The 16059-nt window shown below is 50.3% G+C and overlaps 1 protein-coding gene and 1 long non-coding RNA gene across 2 annotated transcripts in view; one reads left to right on the top strand and one right to left on the bottom strand.

Annotated features, from left to right (window-relative positions):
* The window catches only part of DNAH2 (dynein axonemal heavy chain 2), a 143707-nt gene that overhangs the window by 13081 nt on the left and 114567 nt on the right, over positions 1-16059 (top strand). The window contains exons 3-6 of the mRNA XM_079951695.1: positions 6741-6835; positions 9388-9558; positions 10801-11029; positions 12790-12900. Coding sequence (XP_079807821.1) covers positions 6741-6835; positions 9388-9558; positions 10801-11029; positions 12790-12900 — 606 coding nt within the window. The remainder of the gene's footprint in view (positions 1-6740; positions 6836-9387; positions 9559-10800; positions 11030-12789; positions 12901-16059) is intronic.
* LOC307202372 overlaps positions 1-16059 on the bottom strand; it is a 359370-nt gene that overhangs the window by 246394 nt on the left and 96917 nt on the right. The gene's annotated exons all lie outside the window — the stretch shown is intronic.

Genomic DNA, 16059 nt, shown 5'->3' with positions numbered 1-16059 from the left:
GAGAGGCCTGTGAGTTCGGAGGAGCACTTATCTCCAGTCGACCATCGACTATGAGGAAAACAGACACTTTTAGGGCAGCCTTACTGGGCCTCCTGGGGACGCAGGTGGCGCTGTGGGTTAAAGCCTCAGCGCCTAGGGCTTGCCGATCGAAAGGTCGGCGGTTCGAATCCCTGCTGCGGGGTGCGCTCCCGCTGCTCAGTCCCAGCGCCTGCCAACCTAGCAGTTCGAAAGCACCTCCAGGTGCAAGTAGATAAATAGGGACCGCTTACCAGCGGGAAGGTAAACGGCGTTTCCGTGTGCGGCTCTGGCTCGCCAGAGCAGCGATGTCACACTGGCCACGTGACCCGGAAGTGTCTCCGGACAGCGCTGGCCCCCGGCCTCTTAAGTGAGATGGGCACACAACCCCAGAGTCTGTCAAGACTGGCCCGTACGGGCAGGGGTACCTTTACCTTTACCTTTTACTGGGCCTCCTAAGCCCATCCTTGTTTCAAGGCCATAGTTTTCAGGCCAGGGAGTTTTCAGGCCCAAGTGGCGAGATGGCACTGCGTGGGGCTTTTATTATTGCATTTCTCTCCCACCTTTCCCTCCAAGTAGCTCAAGGGGGTATCCATAGCTCTCCCCCTCCTCATTTAATCCCCACAGCAACCCTGCGAGGTAGGTTGGACACAGAGAGGCAGTGGCTGGCTCAAGGTCGCCCAGTGAGCTTCATGGCTGAGTGGGGTTTCGAAACCTGGTCTCTCCCAGTTCCTAGTCCAACACTCTTATCATCATGTTGTCTCATGCTGGGGGTTGGCAGGTTGGCAGGTTGGCTGGGTGACCCATAGGAAGCTCATCCCCCCATTGCAAAACCCTGTCTTGGGGGGGGGGAACCTCCCCCATTGCAAAACACCAACGCTATTTGAACGTTTAAATATATGAATAACTGGATACCTGTTGACTTTAAATGGGTGGGAACATGGGGTGGTGGTGGGTGTTTTTTCCATGTGGGGAAAAATACTGGTGACCTGTGCCATCCCCTCCCCCTGCAATGACTATGGGATGTTGCCATTGGTCTAACTCAGCATCGTCCACACCAGTTTTTTTCCAACTTGGCCTTTTCTGGACGTTTTGGACCACATCTCCCATCAGCCCTAGCCGGTGCTCAGTGGCTGATGGGAGTTGTAGTTCAAAGTGCCTGCTGGACCCTGGATTGGGAGAGGCAAGGCTGCTGCCCCTGTCTGCCTTAGCAGCAGCTTTGCAGGGTTTCAGGCGTGAGCTTTCCCCAGCCTCACCTGGAGAAGCCCCGGACTGAACCAGGACCCTTTTGCAGGCCGCGAAATGAGCTGCGCCGCGGAGAAATAATTAGATCTTCCTCCTTGCAATTTGGAACAGTGCGCCCCTCCCTTTCCCTGATTGCAATTACACCCATGGGTGGGTCTCGCTGAGCTTGGAACGTGGTATTGGTGGGGCAGGAGCTGGAGAGAGGGAGGCTCAAACACTTGTGCTGAATACAGACACCTGCAAGTGCCACTCAGGTCCCATCTGCCTTCTAAGCCTTTAGGCAAAACGCAACCAAGTATTATTACTTTTTCTTTTTTAAAAAAAGTGTTTTTAATATATAAACAGAAGCTTTTTTGGAATTCTGTGACAGCTGCCTTGATCTGCATCGGAGAACAAAGCCTTTTCCCCTAGGATGGGCCTGACAGCAACTGCGGGTTGTGTGTGAATGAAGCAACGTGTGGTTCAAGAGGTGTGCAGACCCTCCCCGCCGATCTTTGCGAGGGGGTCTTGGGGTGCACCTCTCATACCGCCCGGCCTAGCCGCCTGCAATCTCCAAATGTCTTTCAGTTTGATGCCGACTGCATTCTCGATGGCCCTTCGGTTTTCAGCACGCCGCCTGCTTATGAATTTATTTCCTTCGCCTCCCTTATTTTCTGTGGGGCCTCTGGGACTGTGGGGAGCTGCAGTCTACCAAGTTGCCCTTGGAATCTCTCGGCGGGTGGCGTTTGCTTTTGGCCAGGGGCCAGTTGCCAAAAATAGCTGGATTGGGAAGGACTGACTGTGCCTGTGGCCCTGAGCGCTTCGCACCTTCCTTGGCACGAGTCGTTCACACTTCTGCTCTGCCCTTGCTATGTGGTTGCGGCGCACTTGGGTGTCATGGAGCCAGGAGTGACCTAGGAGGTCATCTACTCAAACCCCACTGCTCAGTGCAGGATGCAACCACAACGCCCCTGGCGAATGGCCATCCTTGAAATGCAAACTGCACACCGTATTCCAAATTACTATTGCACCATAGAAAAGGGTGCAGAGCCAGTGTGGTGTAGTGGTTAAGAGCGGTGGACTCGTAATCTGGGGAACCGGGTTCGCATCTCCGCTCCTCCACATGCAGCTGCTGGGTGACCTTGGGCCAGTCACACTTCTCTGAAGTCTCTCAGCCCCACTCACCTCACAGAGTGTTTGTTGTGGGGGAGGAAGGGAAAAGGAGATTGTTAGCCACTTTGAGACTCCTTAGGGTAGTGATAAAGCAGGATATCAAATCCAAACTCATGAGCTGGACAGTGTGGGTGCACCCAGTGTTGCTCTTACCCAGAGTGGAGTCTGCTTTGAAAGCTGGTCAGTAAATATCTCTGAGCAACCACACCGACTTCTTTAGATTTCTCCCATTTCCCCCCTTCTCAGTGAAATAGAATAATTGAATCATAGAGTTGGAAGCGAACACTAGTATCATCTAGCACTGCCCCCTACGATGCAGGAATGTTCTGTCCCAGGTGGGGCTTGAACCCACAACCCTGAGAATAAGACTCTCATGCTCTACCGACTGAGCTATTGGCTGGTCTAGTGATTGAACCATCAACTTTTCACTTTCCAGAATCTCTCATCCCTCTTGGACTCCTTTCCTCTTTCAGAATCCTTGGCCACGCACCTCACCAACTTTCCCCCGAGCTCATTAAAATCAGCTTTCTGCGTCTGACTCCGCTCAGTTTTCACATCCCTCGCTATCATAAATTCAAAGATGACACGGTCACTTTCCCCCAAGGTTCCTGCCACTTCCAGTTCATCAAATCGTTCTTCTCCGTTGGTCAGGATTAACTCCAGGATAGCAGACCCCCCTTTGCTCCTTGCTTCACCTTCTGAGGAACGATGTTGTCAGCCGAGGAAGTCAAGATTTTATTGGACGTTGCATTTGTAGTGCATATTTAGACATTCCGCAGGTGTCCGGATGGTTGCAAGCTCCCCGTCTCTGCCACAGTTTGCCTCGTGCAAAAGTTTTGTGATCTCTTCCAGGAAAACAACACCCTTGCCCTCCGGTTAGTTGGGTGGCTTGCAGTATGTTGCCACAACACTCTCACTTTGGTTTCTTTTCCTCTCTTCTTACCCAGGTGCTTTCAACAAGACTGATCCATGGATTTCTGCACAGCTGTATTTATTATTTACATGTAAAGCTACTGTTCTCTCCCTCTCTGATGGGTCTGTTCCTTTTGAGCAATATTCCATATTCCAACCATGTCTCATCCCACCAGGTCTCAGATCATACCTATCTTCCCATAGTAGAAACAAAATAAAAGAAAAAAAATTCCTTCCAGTAGCACCTTAAAGACCAACTAAGTTAGTTCTAGGTATGAGCTTTCGTGTGCATGCACACTTCTTCAGATACACAGTGTATCTGAAGAAGTGTGCATGCACACGAAAGCTCATACCTAGAACTAACTTAGTTGGTCTTTAAGGTGCTACTGGAAGGAATTTTTTTTCTTTTATTTTGTTTTGACTATGGCAGACCACCACGGCTACCTACCTGTTCCCATAGTAGGTTTTTGAGTCCATTCTCTCGGTTTGACTCTTTGTGTTAGTATATAGATTTTGGTCTGAAGCTCAACATCAAAAAAATAAAGATCACGGCCACTGGTCCCATCACCTCCTGGCAAATAGAAGGGGAAGAAATGGAGGCAGTGAGAGATTTTACTTTCTTGGGCTCCATGATCACTGCAGATGGTGAAAGCAGTCACAAAATTAAAAGACGCCTGCTCCCTGGGAGAAAAGCAATGACAGCATTTTAAAAAGCAGAGACATCACCTTGCCAACAAAGGTCCGTATAGTTAAAGCCATGGTTTTCCCTGTAGTGATGTATGGAAGTGAGAGCTGGACCATGAAGAAGGCTGATCGCTGAAGAATGGATGCTTTTGAATTCTGGTGCTGGAGGAGACTCTTGAGAGTCCCATGGACTGCAAGAAGATCAAACCTCTCCATTCTGAAGGAAATCAGCCCTGAGTGCTCACTGGAAGGACAGATCCCGAAGCTGAGGCTCCAAGACTTTGGCCACCTCATGAGAAGAGAAGACTCCCTGGAAAAGACCCTGATGTTGGGAAAGATGGAGGGCACAAGGAGAAGGGGACGACAGAGGACGAGATGGCTGGACAGTGTTCTCAAAGCTACCAGCATGAGTTTGCCCAAACTGCGGGAGGCAGTGGAAGACAGGAGTGCCTGGCGTGCTCTGGTCCAGGGGGTCACGAAGGGCCGGACACGACTAAACGACTAAACAAATAAAAAAAAGCAAAAATAGATTTTGGATGCTCTGGGTGTTGTAATTTTAAATGTTTCTCTGCAAAATCATGGGCACCACCTCTGGCACTCTCCCTCCTCCCCACATGGTCTTGCCCTGTATACTTGGCTCAGCACTCATCCCTGGACTTTTGCCTTCCTCCCCTAGGGGGTTTAAAGTTAAGCTCTCTTGATCAGGCTTTCAAGACTTACAGTCTTAGGAGGTCCATTCAGTATTTCTACTGGCTGTGTTCCTGTGTGGAACGTCAGCAGGAGCTTGCAGTAGCCGAGGAGCCTTGGCAACCACTCTGATATATCTTGAATACATACCCGCTATCGAAGTTGGAGGCAGCAATACTTCCAGATGCTGGTTGCCGGAATCCAGAGGAGGAAAGGGAGTTTTTGCGCTTGAATCCACCTTGCAGGTCTTCCGCAGGCATCTGGTTGGCCACTGTGAGAACAGAATGCTGCACTAGATAGGCCTTGGGCCTGATCCAATCGCCATCACACTGGGTGTTGTTCTATATATATATATATATATATATATATATATATATATAATATTTATTCAAATTTTGAAAATTACAAAAAGGAACAATAAAAAATAAAAATAAAACAAAAGACATAAGAAATCCAAACAAACAATTAAAAAAAAAAAACAGATCAGACCTTTACGTAGCTTTCTTTCCTTTACTTATTTCCTTGACCTCCTCACACCTCCCTTTTTTTGTATTCTAGTTCAATTAGATGTTTCAGCAAATCCTTTCCAGCTTTGTTTTTATCCTAATAATTTATCTTAATATACTGTAATTCTCGTCTTTCACCAATTAATAAATCAATTTTAACCTAATCCTTTATATCATTTCTGCTAAAACCACATTACTTCATTCCAACAACCTTCTAACATTCCTTAATTTTTCAATGTTTCTGTAAATAAACTTTAAATTTCTTCCACCGACTCTTCACCTTGGTCTCGGATTCTGCCAGTCATTTCCTCCAGTTCCATATAGTCCATCACTTTCATCTGCCATTCTTCCTGGGTGCACACTGGGTGTTGTTCTTAATGCCCTGTGGAGCATGGGGGTGATGCTTCTGCTAATGACCCGGGGCCACTGCCCAGTGACACAGCATGTCTCCTCATTCTTTCAGTCCTGAGAGCCATGCTCTTTCACAGACCTTCTTGCCCTTTGTGTTCTTCTCGCGACAAGAGTGACTGCCAGTTAGTGCAGACCAGGATGGCCAACTCCCAAGAGACTGCAATCTGCTTACAGAATTAAAAACTGGCGGTGATCTACCTCTGGTTTTTTTGGGTTCAGGTCAAAGTTGTTGGCCTTTTGGGGGGGAAAAGGAAAGCCACACTTTTGGGGGGGGGTTTTCAGGTCAAAGTTGTTCAGCTTTTTTTAGGGAGGAGGAAGGAAAGCCCCGATTTTAAGGATTTTTGCGGAAAAGGAGGAACAGCCGCTCACCAACAAACAGCCTCACATTGTTAACCCCTTCTTCCGTTCTGCAGATTGTGCAACAATGGAGGGTGGGCTAAGGGGGCGGGGCTGGAATCGATTTTAGCAATGCTAAAGGGACCCAACGATCAACCACAATCTACCAAAACCTCCCGGGGATCTACCAGTAGATCACAATCGACCTGTTGGACATCCCTGGTGTAGACACTACAGAGGTAGATGAACCCATGGCCTCACTCTGTGTAAGGCTTCTTGGGTTTGACTTGATGGAAACCTCTGCCCTTAGGTGTCCTCTCAAGAGCGCATCTTGGCTCTGGCTCTTATAAAAAAACCAAAAACCTTTCATCCTCCCTAGTAGGATTGAGTGCTCGGATCTCTTGATGAACCCACCATCTTCCTGGACTCCTAAAACTTCCCTCCTAAACTTCCTGAGTGAGTGTCTTTCTACAGAGCTGTGCTGATGAATTTGGGTTGGCTGGGGGGATCTGTGTGGGGCTGGGGTGGGCGACCCTCAAGAGGGATATGTTCTACATTAGGTGGTCTCCTTGAACCCTCAGACTCTGTGATTCAACAGGAGTTGCCCCCAACTAATTGCCTGGTACAACAAGGCCTGTGAGAGGGAGGAGTGTGGCAGAAAGGTGTGTAGACCCGCAGGTCCCTTCCGCTGTGCCAGCTTTAGAGCTCCGGGCACCACCTCTGCCCCAAAGATGCCACAGTCCTTGGGTGCACTTCTGATTCCTGCTTCTCTGCCTTTTGCCCTCCTCTTAGAAGATGTTACTTCGGTATCCTTGTACGAGATGGAGGAAGAGAGCCAGGAGGAGTTGGCTATCCCTCCCAGCCCTGTGGAGGAAGAGGCGGATTTGGTAAGTTGGGAAGCCGGGCGCGTGTGTTACGTTGCCACAGGGACGATCTCACATAGCAGGGGGGAAAGGAAGGGTGGGCAGAAGCTCCCAGCTGGACCCACTTTGGAAGGACTGTGCTTGTGTGTGAGAGAGAGAGATCCAGTCTTTTTGATGATGATGATGATGATGAAGAAGAAGAAGAGTTTGGATTTGATATCCCGCTTTATCACTCCCCTTCAGGAGTCTCCTTTCCCTTCCTCCCCTACAATAAACACTCTGTGAGGTGAGTGGGGCTGAGAGACTTCAGAGAAGTATGACTGGCCCAAGGTCCCCCAGCAGCTGCATGTGGAGGAGCGGAGACGCAAACCCGGTTCCCCAGATTACGAGACTACCGCTCTTAACCACTACACCACCCTTGAAAACTTGAAGCTACTCCTGCGTAGCTGAAGTCTGTGCAGGCTGAAACAGGTGGTGGGAACGATTGAACCTCCAGGTCTCTTTGCCCTCAGCGTTTAAGAGTTATGGATCAGGTCCTTTTCTCTCTTGTCTGCCTCTTGTTTCTGTATCCCAGGGGTCGGCAACCCACGGCTCCAGAGCTGCATGTGGCTCTTTTACACCTTTGCCGCGGCTCCGGGGGTGGATACTAGCGAGGGGAGGAGGCGCATTGTGCGCCCCGACACTCCCCACTGTGGCAGGCGCTGTACTGGCTGTGACGTCGCATGGGGGCAGTGTGTGTGTTAGTCACACACCGTCCCGACGTCACCTTCCCGCCCGTCCGCTACCTTGTAAGGGGCATGTACGCTGGTCACTGTTTTGAAGGGGAGTGAAGAACACACACACAAAAAAGGTAACTTGTTAATTTAATGTTTATTTCTATGAGGATGAGTAATTCTGAGGGGTCAAACAAATAAATAATAAAAAAGTGACAAAAAAGTTATTTTTATAATGACGAGTTTTGCGGCTCCCAATTTTTTTTTCTTTGGAAACGGTTCCAAGTGGCTCTTTTTGTCTTAAAGGTTGCAGACCCCTGCTCTATCCCAAACTCGGACATGTTCCTTGACAAGCAGCTGCTGCATCCTGTCACGGAAGCAGCAGAGTTTGTCTCAGTCCAGCGGAAAGACCCCCTTGGCAGGGCGACTTCTGCCCTCTCCAAGGCTGCAGGTGCCAAAGGTTCCTGGCCCTGCATGTGACTCCCTTCTGCATTTGGCTAGCTGTCGATGCCAAAGGGAGAGGATGCCTTTCCCGGAGGGAAGTGTTGCCTTTCTGACTCAGGTGACGTCCGGCTGTTGCAAGGCTCAGATCCTTCCTTCGACAGAGACGCCCTGAACGGGAGACCAGAAAGCGGGCGGGTGCCTGCATGGAACGTTCCACAATTTTGTCACATTTGGGCTAGGAACATCTGGCTCTATGCTTCCATGCCAGATGTTATGCTAATTTGATCCTGATTTCCCAGGTTTTTCTTTGAGAAGCTCTTGGGAGTGAGAAAAAGAAGTCTTAATGCGTTTTGAAAAAAATACATACACTTTCTCTCTTTAGGACCAAAGAGTGGCTACTGCCCAACTCCCCATTTCCTTCTTTTTCAGTCTGCGCTGCTTCTACCCTTAATTTTCTTTTCCCCCTCCCCCCTCCTCCCTCCCCCATTTACCTTTTCCTGCGCCTGGAACTGTGTTGCCTTAATGACTGAGCGCCATGATCTGCGGAAGCTCTCTGGAGTGACTGTCTTGCAATCATCTTAACAAATTAGTCCTCTTCTCTCTCCCTCTTTGAGTGCCCCGTGGGGGTTTAGCTGAACAAGGGGAGGTGGAAGAAGATTGTGAGTCTTGGACTCCCTGTTTTCACGAGGCAGGCCCCGCTGGTGACTCGCATGATTCATTTGCATCGGGGTGGGGTCGGGTGGGGGGTTTGAACTGCGGGAAGTGACAGGTTTTGGGGCGAGGCTTGTCCCCGCATCTTGCAGGGCTGGGGGAACCAAACTGAATGGTATGGGAAATGTGTGCCTGATTTTTTTGTTACCTAAATAGGAGCCTGTAGGGCAGGATGATCAGGACCATGCCAGGAGGGGAAATGTTTTTTCACCGTTCCCCCACCCCCCTGAATCCCACAGTCCTGATGAAAATTGCCCCCGAAGTGGCTGCTGTTCTTGGGATGTGGAATGGAATGAGTCCCCGCCCTCCCTGCGTGGTGTTGTCCTGATCAGCAACCCCCCCCCCACTCCAACACTTGCTATTTAAAGAACAAGAATCAGACACAACAATTGCATGCACCGATTTTTGCATGCTGTCTAGTTTGCTCCGATTCAGAGGCAGGCTGCTTTTAAACTGGAGGTGTGTACAGCCTCAACCTCCATGAACTGGTGTCATCTCGTGTGGCCGCTCACACCTTAGACTCAGTCTGATGCAATGGAATAGCAGGCCAGGCTCTGGGCTTGTATGGTTCCCAGTCCTGCTCCTAAACACATGGGATGGGGGGAAGACGGTGCAATCCAACGCGGTCTCTGCAAACGGCTCGTCCTGTCGGATGCGCACGCTCTGCCTCCCTTTGCTTGAGCTTGGCCTCTTCCCCTTTTCACTCAGAAACCCTGCATTGAAAGCCGGATCGCCTTGTCTGGCCTCAGAGATGAGATGTGGACAGAGGACCACAAGGCCGCCATGGATCAGTTTCTGAAGGACCCCACCCAGCAGATGCTTGTCTTCTACATTGACGACTTTGCCGGCTTGAAAGTGGAGCCGGTCATGCCATACCAGGTTGGTTTGGCTCAGTCTGTCACGGACCACCTGAGAGGCTCTTCTGTGTGTTTGGTAGGGGTAACAGTGTGGGAAGGTTTGCCGTTTCCTCCGCAGTGCAAAAGGATAAGAGCACCCTGCCCTGGGGCTGAATCTGATCCATGTAACCTGGTGGCAACATCATGCTTCCAGGAAGCCCACTAGCAGAGTTTGGCCCTCTGCCCCTCTTCTTTGCCTTCGGCACCTAGTATTCAGTGATATACTCCGGGTGGCGCTGTGGGTAAAACCTCAGCGCCTAGGACTTGCCGATCGTATGGTCGGCAATTCGAATCCCCACGGCGGGGTGAGCTCCTATCGTTCGGTCCCAGCTCCTGCCCACCTAGCAGTTTGAAAGCACGTCAAAGTGCAAGTAGATAAATAGGTACCGCTTTACAAGCGGGAAGGTAAACGGCGTTTCCGTGTGCTGCGCTGGTGCAGGCTCGCTAGAGCAGCTTCGTCACGCTGGCCACGTGACCCGGAGGTGTCTCCGGACAGCGCTGGCCCCCGGCCTCTTAAGTGAGATGGGCGCACAACCCTAGAGTCGGACATGACTGGCCCGTACGGGCAGGGGTACCTTTACCTTTACCTTTACTGCCTTTGAACCTGGAGGCCCCATCTATCAATAGCCACTGATCCTTAATTTCCCTGGTCCTCTAAATAAGTGGGAACTTCCAGCCTTTGATACTTCATTAGTAGGTTTCCAACTGGCCAGATTTTATCAGGAGTTTTTTAATCCCTTGCCCACAAGGTGTTTGCCTGCATAGGGCATAAGGTGGCTACCTTTGTTTCAGTCTTTCTTCTTCTGAAGGTTAGTCTCTTTGCTGTTCTGTATCGCAGATTAAATTACCCCAGATCCCCAGGCTCATGTTTCCCAAAAGCAGTGGGGAATCCAGTTCTTAATTAAAAGCAAAAGGTTGCATGTTTGTTTGTGACAACCTGCCACTCAACCTCTGCCTACTCCCAATTTATTCTCTGGAGGCATTTTGCCTGCACTCTGGAACAAGTCTCTGCGGCAGGCACCTGTGCTGTGGACGGATGTGGCAGTTATGGGGCTGTAGCAGACACTCTGGCATCAATCAGCCCCAGTGGTCCAGTCCTGGGCACTGAAAATATGTGTAGACTAGACTCAGGGCAGTTTAGAAGCTCTGTTCCCAGAGCTGGAGGTCACTAGGATACGTTTCTGCTGATGATCCTTCCATCTCTAACTCAGCATTGTCCCCGCAGGAGCAGAAGCAGCTCACTTACTTCATCCGCCAAGAGAACGCAGAGATTACAGAAGAGAACTTCCACGAGGTCGTCCAGTTTGGCACTGTCCGGAAGCCCTACATAGATTCCTTGATCCGCAATCTCAACGCCGTGTATCTCCCCCAGCTCTTTCGCAAGTCGACCTGGCCCGAAAGCATAAAGAACGAGTTCTTCTCAGAAATTTACCACTTTATGACCTCTCTCACAGGTATGACTCCCTGCTCTCCTCCCTTCCTAGATCTGACTTATGTAGGGCTGGGCTTGCCATTTTACTGAGTTCTAACTAAGACCTCCCTCTAAAGATTTGCCAGATCAAAAAAGGAGATTCCAACTGAGCATGGTGGTGATTGCCGTACAGCAGTGGGATGGCCTACCCCGGAGGGTGTTCATTGGAGGTTTTTAAACAGAGGTTGGATGGCCAGCTGTCAGGGATCTTTAGCTATGATTCCTGCATTGGACTAGATGACCATTGGGTGCCTTCCAACTCTAAAATTATACGATAGTTCAGTCAGTCTGCAAAATTCAGTACACATCACACTCCCTAATGCACATCATCATGGCTGCCTGGCCCACAGTTTCTCAGCCTCAGAGCTCTTCCTGCTGATATTTCATTACCCATCCTGTTCTTAGGCCATGAGGGGAGGTTTCCCCCAGAAGTTGTACCCTTTCTCAATATTCTGTTGCTGACACCTTTCCTTTCAGCAGGAGGAATGTTGCTGTGATATCACAGCACCACAGCTAGTGGTTATAGAAGGCCATCCTTTTCTCCAAGAAATGCATTGCTGGCAGCAATGACTGGCGCGCTGCTTGGAGGCCAGATCTGCTCAGTAGCTCCCCCCTCCATGCTACCTCTACACCCATCTCTTGGTGGATAGGAGGTGCTGCTGGACTCCTCCTACCTACATAGATCATTATTCCCCCCTTGATCTTGATGTAGATCTCCACTCACCATTTCATCCCTGGCCAGGGTGGGGTGGGACACCATTTTGTGGCTCGCCCCAGGTGTCAAAATGTCTTGGGCCATTCCTGGGTTACTGGGTGGCTACCTGACCCAACAGAAAACAACCAGCCTTTTGCCTAGGTTTACACATCAGATTGCCAGTATGCTTAGTGCAGGCATGGCCAAACTTGGCCCTCCAGATGTTTTAGGACTACAACTCCCATCATCCCTAGCTAACATGATCAGTGGTCAGGGATGATGGGAATTGTAGTCCCAAAACAGCTGGAGGGCCAAATTTGGCCATGCCTGGTAGTGTCTTTGTATTCACAGAGTTTCTTGGTGCCTTGGTCTTTCCCCCGGTCACCCTTAAACTTGTGCATGTCGGAATATATCCCTGCATTTCTTATTATTATAGAAGGCATTAGGGAAGCTGAGCGCATTTGCTTAAACGTGCCACTTGCATAAATTCCTCCCATGAGGTTTGGCTTTCCCACACAGCTTGCGACATTGGGCCAAGGGAGAGGGCTGTGCGGTAGCAGGTACAGTGGTACCTTGGGTTACATACGCTTCACGTTACATCTGCTTCAGGTTACAGACTCCGCTAACCCAGAAATAGTGCTTCAGGTTAAGAACTTTGCTTCAGGATGAGAACAGAAATCGTGGAGCGGCGGCGCGGCAGCAGCGGGAGGCCCCATTAGCTAAAGTGGTGCTTCAGGTTAAGAACAGTTTTAGGTTAAGAACAGACCTCCGGAACGAATTAAGTTCTTAACCCAAGGTACCACTGTATGTCAAATGCGATGACTGTTGGCGCCCTGCTGAGGAACCATAAACCATGTTTCCTGTTTTGTGTCTTATGAGAGACCCCTTCCTTCCTTCCTTCCTTCCTTCCTTCCTTCCTTCCTTCCTTCCTCCCTTCCCTTCCCTTCCCTTCCCTTCCCTTCCTCCCTCCAAGACCCCCACAAACAGCAATCTGCCAGACCGGTGCCTTTCTGCTTTGTCACTCCTTCTCCATCTTTGTCCCTCTCTAGACACTCGCTCCAAAATGAGGGGCCGCACCATCCTCTACATCCCAATCGAGTCCCTGACCATCAAGACGGAGATGGCCTTGAAGGACAAAGCCCTGGTTCAGCGGCTGGAGAGTGAGTGGCGGATCTCTGGGGACTTGGGCCCTGGAGGTGTGGGGGGGGGAGTGGTGGTAACAGGATCAGCAGGAGAGGCTGATGGGGAGGATGAAGCTTGACTGAGAAGCTTGCCAGCCAAGCAGCAGTGCTTGGACTGTAAGTGAATTAACCCCTCGCAGCATATGAGCTGCATCCATCATTCCCAATCACAGAAAATGGGTTTGTCAGGCTGTGAACGTCTGCAGGGCCCCTTTGTGGGGTTATTAGTTCTGCTGCAGGCGTTTTCTGTCAAGAAATGGAAGTCAGGGGCGTGTTAGGCCTCTCCCTAGCCCTCCATCCTTTCTTCAAGGGTTGCCTCCTTGGTGAAATTGCTCCTCTCCTCTCCCCCATCGCACCTCCCATCTAAATTCTGCACCACGCACAGAACACAATGTGCAAATGGAGAAAACAATGGCACCGGGATGACCCACACACAAACGCACACTTTTCTGCATTTTTAGAGCATTCCTTATTAGAGCATTCATTTTTCCATCTATGCTGGCAAGATCTGGGGGAGATGTGCAGGCTGGGAGAGAGAGAATGATTCGGAGGCCTGGGAGCAGACAGGCTGCCATGTGTCAGGAAGAGAAGAGAATGGCTGCAGGGCCCAGAAATTTCCTTCAAGCGCTGCTTGGATCCTTCGATTTGTTGAGGAGACTTTCATCTGTCCAAGGACCAGCCTTCTAGAGTCCATGTGGCAGGATTTGAAGTGAGCGCGAAGCATTTCCTGCCCTTGTGCCCATGAGAGCTAGAGGCTTGATCTATTCAAACAGACATAAACCTTTCCTCGACTCCATGCCCAGCACAGGCCACCACAGTGCTTGCTCTTTGTGGGTTTGGTAGGTGCAAAGGAGACACTGTAATCCGGGAGATGCAGTAACACCTGTGTGCTTCAGCAATTGAGGTTACGAAATTAAAAGACGCCTGCTCCTTGGGAGAAAGGCGATGGCAAACCTAGACGGTATCTTAAAAAGCAGAGACATCACCTTGCCAACAAAGGTCCGTATAGTTAAAGCCATGGTTTTCCCAGTAGTGATGTATGGAAGTGAGAGCTGGACCATAAAGAAGGCTGATCGCCGAAGAATGGATGCTTTTGAATTCTGGTGCTGGAGGAGACTCTTGAGAGTCCCATGGACTGCAAGAAGATCAAACCTCTCCATTCTGAAGGAAATCAGCCCTGAGTGCTCACTGGAAGGACAGATCCTGAAGCTGAGGCTCCATGACTCTGGCCACCTCATGAGAAGAGAAGACTCCCTGGAAAAGACCCTGATGTTGGGAAAGATGGAGGGCACAAGGAGAAGGGGACGACGGAGGACAAGATGGTGGGACAGTGTTCTCGAAGCTACCAGCATGAGTTTGACCAAACTGCAGGAGGCAGTGGAAGACAGGAGTGCCTGGTGTGCTCTGGTCCAGGGGGTCACGAAGAGTCGGACACGACTAAATGACTAAACAACAACAACAACACAACAAAGATAACAAATAATATTCCGTTCTCTGGAATAGTGGAGCAGTCCATTGAGGAGCAAGTGCTGATAATTTGGGGAGAGAATGAGGAACTCTCAAGAGCAGGCGTAGGCAAACTCAGCCCTCCAGATGTTTTGGGACTACAATTCCCATCTTCCCTGACCACTGGTCCTGTTAGCTAGGGATCATGGGAGTTGTAGTCCCAAAACATCTGGAGGACCGAGTTTGCCTATGCCTGCTCAAGAGAGCTGGAATTTAAGCAGACTGGCCAACCAATTCATAAACTCACCATGGGGGATCTTGTGGTTTATGTTATAATTCTGTTCACAGCAAGTGGACTCCACTTTGTCCAGCATCCTATTCTCACAGTGGCCAACCAGATCCCTTCAGGGTACCCCAAAGACCTGGAAGGCCAAAGCTCCCCCCCCTTTTTAGCTTCCAACAACTTACAGCTGTCAACAGACCACCCATAAAAACCTCAGAAAAGCACAGCAGCTGCACCAGATCCAAAGGCCCAGTGCCTACGGAAAGCCAGAAAGCGGGACCAGAGTGCAGCAACCATGCACTCTCCTCTTGTCACCATCAGCAACCAGCTTTCTGATCCTGGAGGCTGCTGCACAGCCATCTTGAAAGGTAGCCATTGGTAGCTTTCTCCTTCTGCACGGTATCCCCCCATCTTCCTTTTATAGCCATCAAAGCCAACAGGCAACCCTGCACCTTATTGAGTCATAAGCATTCATAAGGCACCTCAAAGGGCATCTGCCCACCGGCTGAAGCAGGAAATCCTGTGGCAGTGAGTTCCAGAAGTAAATTATGTCCCGTGGGAAGAAGGGCCTTTCTTTCATCTTTTCTGAATCTTCCACTGATCTGTTTCATAGGGTTCCACGAAAGTTCCACTTTTCCTCACTTTTTGCACATCATGCACAATTTTATAAACCTCATGTATTATGTGTCATACCAGTTTCCCTCCTCCCAGCACCGCCCCCCTTCCTCCCCCCGAAGGCTGCCTTGTGACAGGCGGGCGGCTGGTGTATAAGATGCTAGTGGGGGTGAATCATTCTTCGCCCTTCTCTCCAGCACCTTTTCTCCTCGGATCTATTAAAATTCCTGCTTTTATTATTTTGGGGGAAGAGGGCTGGTGGGGGTGACGCTGAGGGGAAATGTGCACACACCAAAAATCTCGAGAAGAAGAATGTGGGGTGGGAGGGAGAGGAACTTTGGCCCTTCATCTCAAAACCGTGTGTGGTTTTGTTCTCAAGGTACATGGAGCCCACTGCTTTCACCACTAAGGGTGCTTCCAGATAGGGTTGATTGGACGCGGGTGGCGCTGTGGGTTAAATCACAGAGCCTAGGGCTTGCCGATCAGAAGGTTGGCGGTTCAAATCCCCGCGACAGGGTGAGTTCCTGTTGCTCGGTCCCTGCTCCTGCCAACCTAGCAGTTCAAAAGCACGTCAAAGTGCAAGTAGATAAATAGGTACTGCTCCGGCGGGAAGGTAAATGGCGTTTCCGTGCGCTGCTCTGGTTCGCCAGAAGCGGCTTAGTCCTGCTGGCCACATGACCCGGAAGCTGTACGCTGGCTCCCTGGGCCAGTAAAGCGAGATGAGCGCCGCAACCCCAGAGTCGGTCACGACTGGACCTAATGGTCAGGAGCCCCTTTACCTTTACCTTAGACAG

This window comes from Podarcis cretensis, assembly GCF_951804945.1.
Source record: "Podarcis cretensis genome assembly, chromosome: 13".
In the NCBI taxonomy this organism is placed as follows: domain Eukaryota; kingdom Metazoa; phylum Chordata; class Lepidosauria; order Squamata; family Lacertidae; genus Podarcis; species Podarcis cretensis.
The sequence above is the reverse complement of the archived record's forward strand: the minus strand, read 5'-3'. Positions and strand labels throughout refer to the sequence as shown.